Below are 14,454 nucleotides of genomic sequence, written 5' to 3' on the forward strand. Positions count from 1 at the left end.
CGTCGAGGAGGTGGTGTTGCTATATTCTATAAAAATCCTTACATCTAAAAATATCCAAGTTACCCAGGAGCTTGCTCTTCCTGAGACCATCATCTGTGAACTATCCTTAAATATCACAATTCGATTCTTACTATGTTACAGAGCACCTGATTATGACATCGAACATGTAAACAAGCTAAATACATTACTAACATGGGCTGCATCCTGCCCATACCCTTTTATCTTTCTTGGTGATTTCAATCTACCTCATATTGACTGGACCCTAAATGATTGTACAACTGAAATCATACACACAACCTTCTACAATGCTATTACAAATCTGGGACTGGAACAACTACTAACCAACAACACTAGACTAAACAACTGCCTCGATCTCATCTTCTGCAATAGTTTGAATTTAATTTACGGAATACAAACTAAAGAACCCTTTTCCAGTAGTGACCACAATATGATTGACTTTTGTCTCAACATACGTCCACACAAAAATCACCACAATGATGTAATCCCCAATTGTAACTTCAAAAAGGCAACTATGATCTTATAGACAATGATCTCTCATCCCTGGATTGGCAATAACTATTCACTGGATGCAATACTGTTGAAGACCATTACAACATATTTTTACTTGAAGTCAAAAGAGTCATCAAACTATATGTACCAACAACAACTCCCAAAACAAAACAAAAAGCAGATTACCCATATCAATAAGGAAACTTCAATCCAAAAGAGATCACTCTGGAGGAAAAACAAATCTGGTCACGTTGCCAATTTCAAAACCGATACAAAAATTTATGCCACCAGATAAAGACCGAATGCACCAATTATCACATTAAACAAGAGGAAAACCTTCTAAGCACCAATTCCACCCGTGCTTTTTACAATTTTGTAAACAACAAACTAAAAGACTCAAGGTCCATCCCTCCCTTGATAGGACCTGATGGTAAAGACTGCAATGACGACACCATTAAAGCCAACATCTTTAACACATTCTTCGGCTCAGTATTTGTAAACAGCAATGGATCATGCCCAGTATTTCCTAGCCGTACCACAGATAACAATAATGATCTAATACATATCGATTTCACAGAAGACAATGTTGAAAAATCACTACGCAATCTAAAACCATCTCTATCTATTGGACCGGATGGAATATGTGCCTACTTCTTAAGAAAGCTATCCACTGCCATAGCCAAACCTCTAAGCATAATCTTTGAAAAATCTTTCAGGACCAGCTCCTTGCCTAACCTATGGTCACAAGCCACAGTCATCCCCATCTTCAAAAAGGGAGACCCAAGCCTAGTTGAAAATTACAGGCCAATCTCCTTATGCTGCGTCACCTGTAAAGTCATGGAATCAATTATTAACCAATCCATCATCCTCCACTTAGAGACAAACAACCTACTCTCCAATAAACAATTTGGTTTCAGAAAAAAACTATCCTGTAATCTACAACTCTTACACTGCAAAAATATATGGACGACACAACTCGACCAGGGCAAAGCAATAGACGCATAATCTACATAGACTTCTGTAAAGCCTTTGATTCAGTGGTACACGACAAACTACTCCTAAAAATAAAATCCTATGGTATCTCTGGACAACTGAATAACTGGATAGAAGCATTCCTGTCAAACAGACAACAAATGGTCAAAATCGGAAGCGTCCTATCAAATCCAGTACCTGTCAATAGTGGTGTCCCCCAAGGCAGTGTTCTAGGACCAACTCTCTTCATACTCTACATAAACGACCTCTGTGATCATATTAAGAGCAATTGCGTTCTCTTCGCTGATGATGTAAAGCTGTTCAATACCACAGACAATACTGCTACCCTACAAAAAGATCTTGACTATGTATCAGAATGGTCAAACAAATGGCAACTTCAAATCTCAACAAATAAATGCTCTGTCTTACATATTGGCAAAAAAAAATCAGAAAATAAAATACAAGCTAAATAGTCAAGAGCTTGTTGATGACCCAAGCTCTGTAAAGGACCTTGGAATACTCACCTCTAATGATCTAAGTGCTAGAGCCCACTGCAACTACATAGCCAAAAGGCATTAAGAGTTGTTAACCTAATCCTACGTAGCTTTTTCTCTGGTAATATCACACTACTAACCAGAGCATACAAAACATTTGCTAGACCAATACTCGAATACAGTTCATCAGTCTGGAACCCACATTACGTATCTGATATTAGCACAATTGAGAAATTCCAGAAATATTTCACAAGAAGAGTTCTCCACTCCTCTACTCGTTGTAGAATACCTTATGCCACCAGACTTGAAATTCTAGAACTAGAAAACCTTGAATTACGCCGTCTTCGGTCTGACTTAAGCATGGTATATAAAATCATACATTGCAATGTCCTACCTGTCAGTGAATACTTCAGCTTCAACCATAACAACACAAGAGCACACAATAGATACAAACTCAAAGTAAACCGCACCAAACTTGATTGCAGGAAATACGACTTCAGCAATAGAGTGGTCAATGTCTGGAATACTCTACCCGACTCTGTAGTTTCTTCCCCAAACCCCAAAAACTTTAACCTTAGACTGTCTACTATTGACCTCACCCCTTTCCTAAGAGGTCTGTAGGGGCGTGCATAAGCGCACCAACATGCCTACCGTCCCTGTCCTATTGTTTCTCTTATTCTTCTTTTATTTTTCTTATATGTACCCATTTCATGTATTCACAACTATGTATGTATACACTTATACTTATTATCTTGTAAACAATTGGCAAATCAAATAAATAAATAAATAAATAAATAAATAAATAAATAAATTGCATGGATGATCTATCTCACATGAACGTATACATCAAGTGACATTATTTTCAAATCCTGCCATCTAAAGATGTGTGCTGGTAAAAAGAGAAGAAATGAAAAAAGCTGTTTGCAGAAGTAATAGGCAGGCATTGTTCAATTTGCATCCATTTGAGACTATTTGTAAAGCTTTTCTTAATTTGTCTGGAGAGAAGGGCTTTTGTTGTACCCTTCTGACATGCATCTCAACCCAGTTAATTGTTTTAGATTGCATGCTAAGAACTTCAAAATAAACAGTGTGGGTCACTTGCCTAATTATATGGAATATAGCAGAGATAATGAGCTCAATGTGAACTGCAACAGCCATATAACGTGGCTCGTGAAACGCCGAGGGTACTGTCCGCACTGCATAGCAGAGATAAACGCTCCATAAGAGAAATAACAATTCAGCTGAAAAAGAAATGAATGTTTCCATTAGTATTTGTGGAAGGGCAATTTAAAATGATGATCCCATCCTCTTTCTCTGTTTGGAAACATGCACATATGAATACACTTTCTGGCATCAGAAGGTTATGTCCATATAATGCTGCTTTGCTTCTTATTTAATCTTCAACCATCTGATAAATGTAGTTTTACTTATTAAACACAACCACAATATTTATTTCAATAGAAACATGTTGGTTCCACAAAAGAAGATAAGATATACTTTTTTCTCTGAGTAATAAAGAAATTTAACAGGGATATATTGGGTTTCGTAGCCTACAGAAACATTTGTACGATTCTAAAATTCTGTTTAACACCAAAAAAAAATTGATGGAACAATAAGATAAGCAATTCATTTCCATCATAACCAGAAGGGGTTTGTCTTATTAATGCCAACAGTTTATAATATCTATGTATATAGCATTGCACATGAATAAGTATCTAAATACAAGAGTGGTTTGTTTATTAAGCATTGTGATGCATTGGATCTTAATTTCAAAAAGTGTTTCAAAGCATGCAGGAGAGAAAGAAGAATTGCTTTAAGATATTGCAGATAGGTGGTACACTTCTGTTCCCATATGCTCCAAAAGCATATTTTGAAGACTGAAACTGAAGCACTGCTCAGCTCTATTTATTTTTGCTTTATTTTAAAGAGGAAAGATTTAATTTCTTTGCTTTAAAAGCACCCAAAGTAGCTTCCAAAAAATAAAGCATCAGAAAACCAATTAGTCTGATAAGGCAAATAAAAGTTACAGCCAAAACCTAGTCAAAGGAAGAACATATTAAAATAAAACTAATCCTTCTTTCTAAGAGTCTTCAGTAACAGAAAACATTATTATATTTCAATAACCACCCAGGAGGGAGGAAGCCATATGCAAGAAAGGCAGCTCCATAGAGACTTAGATTATGACCTTTTTTAATGTCCTATAAAGAGGGGTAAAATTATTAAAAGCAAAACCAAATTAAACTGGGTGCCACAGGAGAAAAAGCTTTTTAAAAAAACTAAAAACAACAACAACAAGCCATAGCCAGAGGTGGTATTCAGCAAGTTCTGACTAGTTCTGGAGAACCGGTAGCAGAAATTTTGAGTAGTTCAGAGAATTGGCAAATACCACCTCTGACTGGCCCCACTCCCATCTATTCTCTGTCTCCTGGGTTCCATCTGATCGGTCAGGTCTTCTTTTGGTTTCCTGCACAGGAGAACGGAGCTGGAAATCAGGTTAGTGGGGTAGGGATGGAATGGGATTTTGGAGTAACCTTCCCTCAGGAGTGGGGAGGGAATGGAGATTTTACAGTATCCTTTCCCTGTCATGCCCACCAAGCCATAGCATACTCACCAAGCCACACCACAGAACTGGCAGTAAAAAAAAAAATTGAATCCCACCACTGCCAACAGCCCTCCATCCACTTCACTTCCTCTATTAGCTTTCTGATGAATTTTGAAATCCCACTATTCAAAAGCCAAGCCCTTGTTTGAAAAAAATGGCGGAACTCTATATGGTATTAGATCAACACATCAGAAGAGGCTTTTCCTCCTATAAACAATTAAGTAGACTTTTTAAAAGTAAGTCAGCATTTGTAAATGAAGGATAAAACAAGGTATATATTGCCATGGTAGCAATAATTAAGGGTATGCATTTTCATAGATGATACAAAACAGAGGAGTTCTGGTTTCTTTAGGCAAAAGTCATACACAGATGTCCAGGATAAGTCATCTAGTAGCAATGAGATGTATGCTAAAAGATTACTATTACAAATGATGTTGGAACTAGTTTAACTAGCTAGGAAATTGATCCAGCAGCAGAATTATCCATGTTGCTTGACATGAAGGTACACACAATTTTTAGATGGTAAAGAAAGTGAAGAAATACAACATGATTTAGAGATTTAACCCACCCTGAAGATCCTTTGTGGCAAAAGTGCAACTGCCTAAATTCCTGCACAACTGTGCTACCAAGAAAAATATAATAATTTGTCATTATTTCTTGTCAATAATACAATCTTAGAATATTTTTTAAAAATGCAACTAAAATTTAAAGCAATTCAGTTTTGCCGATATGCAGAACAAAAATCAGATTTCCAAAACACGGGAATTTTGTGGTGCGTTAAAAGAGAAAATTCCCCAAAACAATTTGGATGACAATGATTATAATGCTAAAAAATTTACTTCCTCTCTGTGTCTCCTTTTTTCCCTATCTTTGCTCACATATCCAGTGGAAGATGACTAAGCCTCCTTATGCCAACACCACCTTTTGAGATCAGTGATGCATGCAACTTACGGCAAACATGCTTGTGAGGGAAAATATGCAATGTTTTCTTCCCTACTGAAGCTTCTATTACTTCGCTTCTTGTCAATAATTGTCTTTCTGTCTGTCTGTCTGTCTGTCTGTCTGTCTGTCTGTCTGTCTGTCTGTCTGTCTGTCTGTCTATGTGTCTGTGTGTTTAACATTGAAGCTAACTTAGGTTAAAGAAAATTATTTTCATATTAATCCATTTAGTTCTTCTCAATCCTGTCTTTAGGCCAGATTCAAATTGGCATTTGCAGAATCAAGATATCAAATAGGACATTTTAAGAAGTGGACTATCAAGGAGCAGTCTCAATCACCCCACATGGGGGGACCGTGCAGAAAATATTATTCAATATTTGAAATTATGGCTGTAGAAATATTTGTATTTGATTCCAAAAGTCCTCTTCAGAATAAACAGATGTGTGAACATACCACCTCTATGCCACTCTTTAAAGTGGTTTCAATTTTTCCCAGAATTACATGGCAGAAGAGATCTGTGCAATTCAAGAAAATGAGGTGGCTGCTTTAAAAAACTGAGTATGGGGCTAGGTTCATGCTCTTGGTTTTATGAAACATCCTTTTCTAAATTATTTCTTCTCAACACCTCAAGGCCAAAACAGGAGAAGAGGCAAGAAATCAGTCTGGAACTTAAGAAGAGTAGCAAAGCTCAGCTACGTTCATCTCCACCATGATTACCTCTGCTACAGAAAAAGCCCAGTCAACAGATGGCATTGTTTAACTGAAGGAACTTGGAGTGTGCCAATCCTACACATGAAATCAGCAAGGCATATGACATGGGAGGTAGAGAAGCATGTCATGCCAAGTAACTAGACTATACTGAAGCCTATGGACTTCCTATCTTAAGTGCAAAAACAGATGTTCTAATGCTTTGGAACTCAAAGCAGAGTGTTTTAAACTTGAAATAAACTTATTTTGAGGCTGAACATCATGTATTTCACACACAAGAGAGGTGTTGATGGGATGCTTCCAGTTCTAAGTGTTCAGACCTGAAATATTTGCATACTCCTAGTTTTCTGTATAATACTTTTGTATTCTGTAGCCTCCTGTGTTAGCCTCCTTGATCATTAGTGCAACTGTGTTGCATTACTGAAGAAAAGATAGTTTAATCTGTGTAGTAATTATGCCAAGGAATCAATACTGTACTAGCAAAAGCTGTATTCATCTTATTTGTTTATTTACTGGGTTTGTATGATGCCAATCAACCACTGTCTCTGAGTGGCTTAAAATGCATAGAACAATAAAATAAAAAATAAAACAATAACCATATTGAATAAGAATAAAGAAAAAATAAGATGTACTAAAATGAATGGATAAAAGAAAGAAAAGAAACCATAGCCCTGGAAAAAATCACTTAACAAAGGAGAAATTCCCTAGCAGCACGGATCCATCCCACTGTTAGATCCAAACATCTTATTGAAACGACCAAGTATGATTGATTTGGTGGAAACCCAAAATGTTGGGGGCATCTGATCTCTGGGAGGATACTATTCCCAGAGGCTTGCTCCCAAGGTTTGATGATTAGAGGCTATTAGCGCTGCTGGCAATGTATCTGCCTCTGAAGGCCATCTGTTGGGATACTAATGGGCTTTCTTGAGTAGTTGGTTGGCCATGTGAGAACAGGTTACTGAACTAGATAAACCAGAGATCCAATCCAGCAGGGCACTACCTATCCTATTTTTAAAAGCTGAAAATTCCCCGCTGTTCACCAAGGTCAACAAAAGGACTTATTTTAAACAATACTATTGAGCCCCACATAAGCCCTGTAAACATTCTTAAAAAATAAAAGGCTGGGTTACTGCATTGGAAAAAGTGGCTGGGCTGGGCCAGGATGGGTGGGTGTGTGGAAAAGATGATTAAAAAGTTTGGTGTAGGAGTAAGGTACTGAACTAGAAACCAGTAGACTGTGAGTTCTAGATCTCCTTAGGCACTCAGATGAGTTACTTTGAGCTAGTGGGAAAAATATAGGTAGAGGGAACATTATGTACAGTCTTTGACTTGTACAAAATAATAATGATAATAGTTGTTAAGTTTAGCAGTTGGCTGTTAGCACCACCATGGCACAAATTTTGTTTAAGTGATGATAACATGCTTTTACCAGTCCAAAAACTGTTGAGAACCCTTGAACTTTAGGCTAGTATTCAGATCAAACAGGAATCTATTAAATATATGCCTAGGAAATGGAGATGCTTGGGTGGCTGAAAAATAATTAGATTTATCTGGATCCTACAAAAATCAAAACTCATTTCCAGCACAAGCTAGTTTAAATGTGTATATCTTTGCACTAAGCCTAAAATTACACTAGTATAATTAGCAGTAATGAACATATCATTGTACTTGGAAAAAAAATTTATTACCCAAAGCAACAATTACACAACTTAGATGTATCCTGTGAAATTATATTGTAGGGTAAGGAATTAGCTTCATATAATTAATTCCAAGCTAACATCACAAGTTGCATAGAAAAGTCTGCAGATGTTAACAAAATTTAAGCATTTTTTATGTTACAATTGGACCATGAACCATAATTCTGATTACATAATAAGAGCAAGGAGGTACTTTAATATGACTTGTTATTCTGATCCAATTATAAAGGCAGTACGGTATGTTCTAAGATCAGTACAGAGAACTGCTAATGCTACAATCTTTCTAATACAACCACTTATTTAGCAATTTTCTAAAAAATAATGTGGCTGAAACCCCAAAGCTGAGAATTATAGGACTGTCTGAGCAGCTAGTCCAGTACAATAAGAAACTCTGAAGTTAATTAGGATGGGTGGGTATTTTGATTATAATGTCTCTTAGATAACTTTTGTCAAAGCCAGCATAACTGTCATGAGTTTCATTCAGCAGAGAATGCATCACTGACCTCGTGTAAATTACATCTGCTTTGAAACTGCAGTCAATATGAGTACATTTTTAAAGGAGCTTGAAAATCAAATAGTATTATTCAAGAAAAGTAGATGGAATTCTTGGGAAAAGTTTCATAGTTCCTCAGATCTTGGATATGTGTCCAAAATGTTCAGTTTGTCTAGACTATTGCTTTAACTTGGTTTTGAGTTTATTTAAACCAGTGATTTCCCCATCATAAGTCCACCACTGAACTGCCTGGAATAAACCATAATAAGACATAAATGAACAACATACTGATCTGCAACATACAACGTTCTCCACCAATACTTGAAGAAATGAACGGAATTGACTATATGAAGGAATGAGGCAGAAGTGAGGATTGAATTGACTATATGCAGGAGTATAGGCAGGAGTGAGGCCTCCTTTAGTCATTTAATTTTTTTCCTAAATTTGAATAGATAGAATGTATTCTTCTGCCTCTTCAGTGGGAAAAGACCAACCCAGCATTGCCTCAAAAATAAGGGGGATATCTAGGCTTCATAATTTCCTGCAGTCTAGATATTCTAAGAAACAGTTAGATGCAAAATTTTCAAGCATGAACAAATGTTTATCAAAGTCTGAAAAATTAAATGAAGGTGAAGTTAAGAGGCCACAGACATAGAAGCAACATGAATTAAACTCAGTCATAAAAGCACATTGCAAACCACAAAAATTGCATCATAGGTACTGATTTAAAAATCAACTTTTTAAACTGCAATATGTTGCATAATAAAATTATTGTGATATGACATGTGAGTATAGGATACTCATTGATTCCTGAATCTCAACAACTGCAGGAATTAATGTTGAAAATATATTTTCTATAGAGGTCAAAATTAACCATTCTAAGTGATTGGAAGTTAAAGATTTGAAGATTCGGTCTGCACTTGCCTAAGAATAGTTTGGAATCAGTTTGTTATCTGTAATGGTATAATTCTGGCTAGGAATTTTAGTGCCCACATACATTAGGTTAAAGTAACATTAAATTTGTACCAGAAGAATTTTGGCTTCCTAGATAACAGTAAACAAGATTCTGTAGTAACATTAACATTAATAGGTCTTTTTAAGATTTTTCTTTGCTCCTACTGTTTTGGCTCCACTCTGCTTTGCTATATGGCAGAAAGGTTAATTACAGCTGTTTCTGATACATAGACATACAACAGTGCACATATACATAATGAAAGCAATATTACCCTATCAGTTTAGAATTTGTAACTGGGCACTCCAATATAATTTGAGAAACATAATAAAAGAACTCAATAACTTAGTTGGAGTACCTATGCTGAAGATATACTATATTAACATAGAGATGAAAAGAGTGTTCAAAGATTTGTTTTATGGATTAGGAAAATGTGGTATATTTAGATTATTTAAAATTGCCTTGTTTGTATGTCTATTATAATCCTAAAAAGATGAAATAAAAATACATTAAATTGAAAACCCCACGAGTGTACTGCATGATATAAACATAAGTGTGATGTAATTTGCATCATTTGCATCTCCACATGGCAATAAACTCAATCAACCAAAAACGAGCAACTTATATCCAAATGACTTGGCTTAATTTATAGATGAGTTTGGGCTTTGGGCTTATGTTAGCCCTCTACAAATCCTGTCAATTTAGTTCTCTGATTAAAAAAAGATAGCATACTGCATTATAACTGCTTAATCAAGAAGAAGAGGGTTTCAGAAAGAGGTAAGGGTATTTCAGATAGAAAATGCAGGTTTCCATAAACATCTTGCCCAATCACACCTACTCATGCTTTGCCTCAACTGTCTATGCAATTCCCAAGGGATAATGTTCTATAAAATGCAAGCCACAAAAGAGAAGAAAAGTTTGTCCACTGAATCAATCAACAGCAAGTAAGCTTGCTCTTTCTAAATATTTGGACTAAATTTCTCTTTTCTTCTTTTCTTCCATTTACAAGATACATTTCTCAAACACTTCGGGCCAATTAAAATGTGTAGAACAATTCATAGACTTTTAAAAGTGAAAAATGTGAAGTCAGCTTGATTTTTTTTTTTTTAAAAAAAAGGAAAATAATCACTGTATGAGATAAAATTTTGACCTTACACCACTGCATTTTATAGTTTCAAACCCTCTTGTTCCTGCTTTATTTCTGGAGAAATAGAACTTTGTTTATTTCCGGGATAGTAGACCCAGACTGTTAAAATATACTGGAATGTAACAAGGCAAGACTGTCACTATTTGTCCTACACAATTATTCTCCAACCATATTAAATCTGTCTTAAATTGTCTTCCAGGTATGTTTCTTACCCTTAGCAAACCTGTTTTTGAACCACTGATTTACTTTAGGTTCTACTAGGATTAGGGCTATTCTCAATATTCCCTGTTTCCAGGAAACTGTAGCAGAAGCCATATAAGTAGGGTTTCCCTCCTCTTGAAAAGAGCCTTTCGAAATGAAAGGAATTCTGTTTTCTCTGCCAATGAGAGTGTGTGTTTCTCTCTAAAGAAGTGTCTGACTTCATAGAGTTTGTTGTGGGTGAAAATGAGAGGGAGAAGTGCTATGTGTGTCCTCCAGAGCTTCTAAACAAAAAGATGGGCTATAAATCTAATTTTGACATTAAAAAAAGAATTTAAATTTTGTATCCAAACTGTTGCTCCTGCATACACAATTAATTTTTAATACAAGTATTACAGGTATTTTATATTGAATGCATCATTTTTACCATTGTATATAGTATTTCATTTTATAGGACACCCATCAGCAATCTAGGTATGTATGTACTCCTGAGAGGTATAAACCTGGGGCTACACTGGACTCCCAATTGCCTTAAATTGATCCTGCCTTTGCCCATTTGCCAGTGGAATTATCTAGAGGTGGAAAAGATAAGCCAAACACCAACAAGACCCAGACATTTTTGTGATGTTCCCAGAAATCAGTTGGATGTTGAACTACAGAATACATTATCGGTTGACTCTCAAGTCAGTAATTAGGTGAGTGCACATACTAATTGATTAATACATTCAGTTCTTCTACTAAATTTCTTGAAAATATCAAAAATATAGTCAGTAATTAGACAACATATGTAATATTTGCAAAATATACTGGAGGGCAGCTACTATTGAACAGAAAGACTTGTTTCTTTTTTTCCCTCAACCTTAATTAGCAGCACTAATTAAGCCAAGCATGTATCCCAACTGGAAACTTCACATCTAAATAGCAATCAAATTTGTTGAATTTTATACTGTTTACATTTTTTCTTTGACTTGTGCAACTGAAATAAGGGGTCTGGAAAATGAGTACTGTATGCATTCAATTTCATATTTATGGAAAACCATGTGTTACAATATTATTTTTCTGTAAATCATTGCATTTACTTTTACTTTTAATAGGCCAGCCTGAAATATACATAGATAATGCATATATGTCACACTTGAAGAAAGGAGGAAATGATTTTACTAGCAATTTCCCATTTTCCTGCAATTTTTTAACTTTTCCAAGCGGGAGCACTATGTGTTCTAACAGAAAGTTTGTTTATTAGATACATGGTGGCTGAAATTTTGGGAAAGCAAAAACTAGTTAGCTACTGTCACTCAATGCAGACTACTCTTCAATTATCCATGCTTTAGTTAGTTTTCTCTAAAATACTGAATAGGAAGCTTCAGAAAAAGAAAGAAAAGAAGTCCATATATTATAGTGAGGCATAAAATTCTTCTAACCTTCAGTGAGACATAGAACCAATTCTGAATTAGTAGCCATAATGAATTGCATCCCAAACTTAATTATGCTTAGATTAGATCATCTGAAATCAGGAAACAGAAACTAATTTTGACTTACTTGTTCCACTGATTTCAATGAGTCTGCTTTAAAAAAAATAAGGTCAATTTTTTCATGATTTGAAAAAAAAATACAATTGCTTTAAAATTATATCCACTTTGATGAGTGGACTTTTCAAAGTGGAAGTATAATTTTTTTGAGATCAGATGCAAAGTCTGAAAAAAATTGGACTGCTTAAATCAATAACAGAGATAGTGTGTTTGTGTGAGATCCAAAGCATTTATTTTAACATTTTCAAAGAGTGGTCAGTCTTAATATTTTCGTACAAGATTCTATGAATTAAACTCAATTACCACAGCATCCAAATGCTGTCCTTTTCTATCACTTATTTCTGAAAAATTATTATTTGTTCAATTACAAAATATTATGCAAACTTAAGACAATAAACCTGTACAACCTGTGAGGGACACGGGCAGTTTTTAAATATGACAAATAATTTGGGAACAGCTTTTAGGAAATAGAGTTACTTCTCAGTAAATCTGTAATTAAGTTTATGAAATTTTTCCATATGCATTTGGTTTAAAAGAGTGTTTTTAAAACAACTAAGCAGATGGTTACTCTCATTGTTATCAACATCAACTATGGCATCTTTCTTACCAATAGCCATCATGTAATCCCACCGGTCTATCAAGCACATATTGAAGATCAGATGATCAGATGTTTGTCCTCGGCCAATGAGTGAGATATTTCGTTGCAAGTTTTCACAGACTGCTGAAGTCCAGCCTGTCAGAAACCATACCACAACTAAAAACATCACAGCCAGCATCTTCATCACTCGCCCACCTGTCATATATGGAATGCGCTGAGCTGTTCGAGAAAAGAATACCTTCAAAGCTCTGCAGAACAAAGACACATAATATTATTAATATTACTAACTCCTTCACTCTTGCTTGTCCTCATGGCTCAAAGAACTTTGATTGTAGTGTATAACCAATTGTGCCTGATCTGGGAAAATAAGCAGAAACACACCTGGTTAGTACTTAGATGAGGGAGTATTGGCTAGACTGAGAAACCAAACAATTTTTTTAAGAATCCAAGAGGAAGGAAATGGCATACCCCTTCTTATTAACATTATCAAGAAACCTGTGTGGTTGAAAGTCATCAAGAGTTTACCTTGATTTTGATTCAACCTTTTATCTTTTATTTGGAAGGAAAAGACTGCCCAAGTTGGGTTAAAGAGGAGTACAGAAATTTTTCACTCTAGAAAAGGAAGATACAATAATGACGAAGTAGATCCATCTTTGGTGATGGCAGACTGGATCTAGTATACGTGTTTCTTTGGATACTTATTATTTTCCTTCCACCGGGTCATTTTAGAACTCTTTCCACAATGCAATGGTACAATCTAAATCTACTGGTTTCTTTTCTATATATAATTGGAATTGGCAATTGTCCAGGGAAGGGGTGGGGGGAGTGTCAGCATACTTTGATATCCAAAGTAGATGGGTGGTGAAGAGGATGAGGTCAGTCCAACTGAGAAAAAGGCCTGATAAAAATAAAATGAAATCAGTAAATAAATACAGCAAGCATCACACTTTTTTCATTTTCTGTCAGTTCCTGACTTTGCCACTAACATGCCAGAATGTTATTTCTGGGGACTCTAAAGAGCAACAAGGAAAGCAGTTCAGAGGATCGTGTTTTCTGCAAGCCACTGATTCCCTACCTTGATGAGAAGATGTATGGCATCCGTTTTTCTAGGCTAAACTATAATATCAGTACCACTGTTCTTCTTGGCTAACCTGTTTTCCCACATGTCTTTGTAGAAGCACCAGTTCCAGAACTTAACAGTGAGATGTTCAAAGATCCTGTGCAGTTTTCCACAATGAAATCTGGATGTTTTCACATAGCAAAATCAATTCAAATGTCCCTCTAACCTTCTCTATTAAAACAGCTGAGACAACTTCTTCAGTTGATTACATATTCCTTTGAGGTGCATTAGTTTTAGGCAACTTCATTGTTTTCTTCTAAAAACTATCAATAGATTATTATCTCCCTATTAGTGCTTTGCTTATTTGTCCCTTATCAAAGTTTTCCATAAGGAGTACAAAAAGTCAATATTTATCAGGGTGCTTGCATATGAAAATAGATCTGAGTCATGCTCATTAGTAAACCTCACCAATGCAATGGAACTCAATACCCCAGAAAACTTTGAATCAAAGTCTGCCTTTGATGGGGAAATTTTGCAGAACTGCAGTACAGAATA

At 35.6% G+C, this 14,454-nt stretch overlaps 1 protein-coding gene across 3 annotated transcripts in view; it reads right to left on the reverse strand.

Annotated features, from left to right (window-relative positions):
- The window catches only part of GPR158 (G protein-coupled receptor 158), a 164,090-nt gene that overhangs the window by 15,141 nt on the left and 134,495 nt on the right, over nt 1-14,454 (reverse strand). For all 3 annotated transcript variants that reach the window (XR_015746078.1, XM_087947965.1, XM_026672111.2), the window contains 2 exons: nt 12,849-13,087; nt 3,079-3,217 (listed from right to left, as the gene is read on the reverse strand). Coding sequence is in view for 2 of the 3 variants with exons in the window: in XM_087947965.1 (XP_087804091.1) it covers nt 3,079-3,217; nt 12,849-13,087 (378 nt within the window). In the remaining variant the exon portion in view is untranslated. The remainder of the gene's footprint in view (nt 1-3,078; nt 3,218-12,848; nt 13,088-14,454) is intronic.

This window comes from Notechis scutatus, chromosome Z, assembly GCF_049901735.1.
Source record: "Notechis scutatus isolate UNSWTSFEM ecotype Mainland chromosome Z, rNotScu1.2, whole genome shotgun sequence".
In the NCBI taxonomy this organism is placed as follows: domain Eukaryota; kingdom Metazoa; phylum Chordata; class Lepidosauria; order Squamata; family Elapidae; genus Notechis; species Notechis scutatus.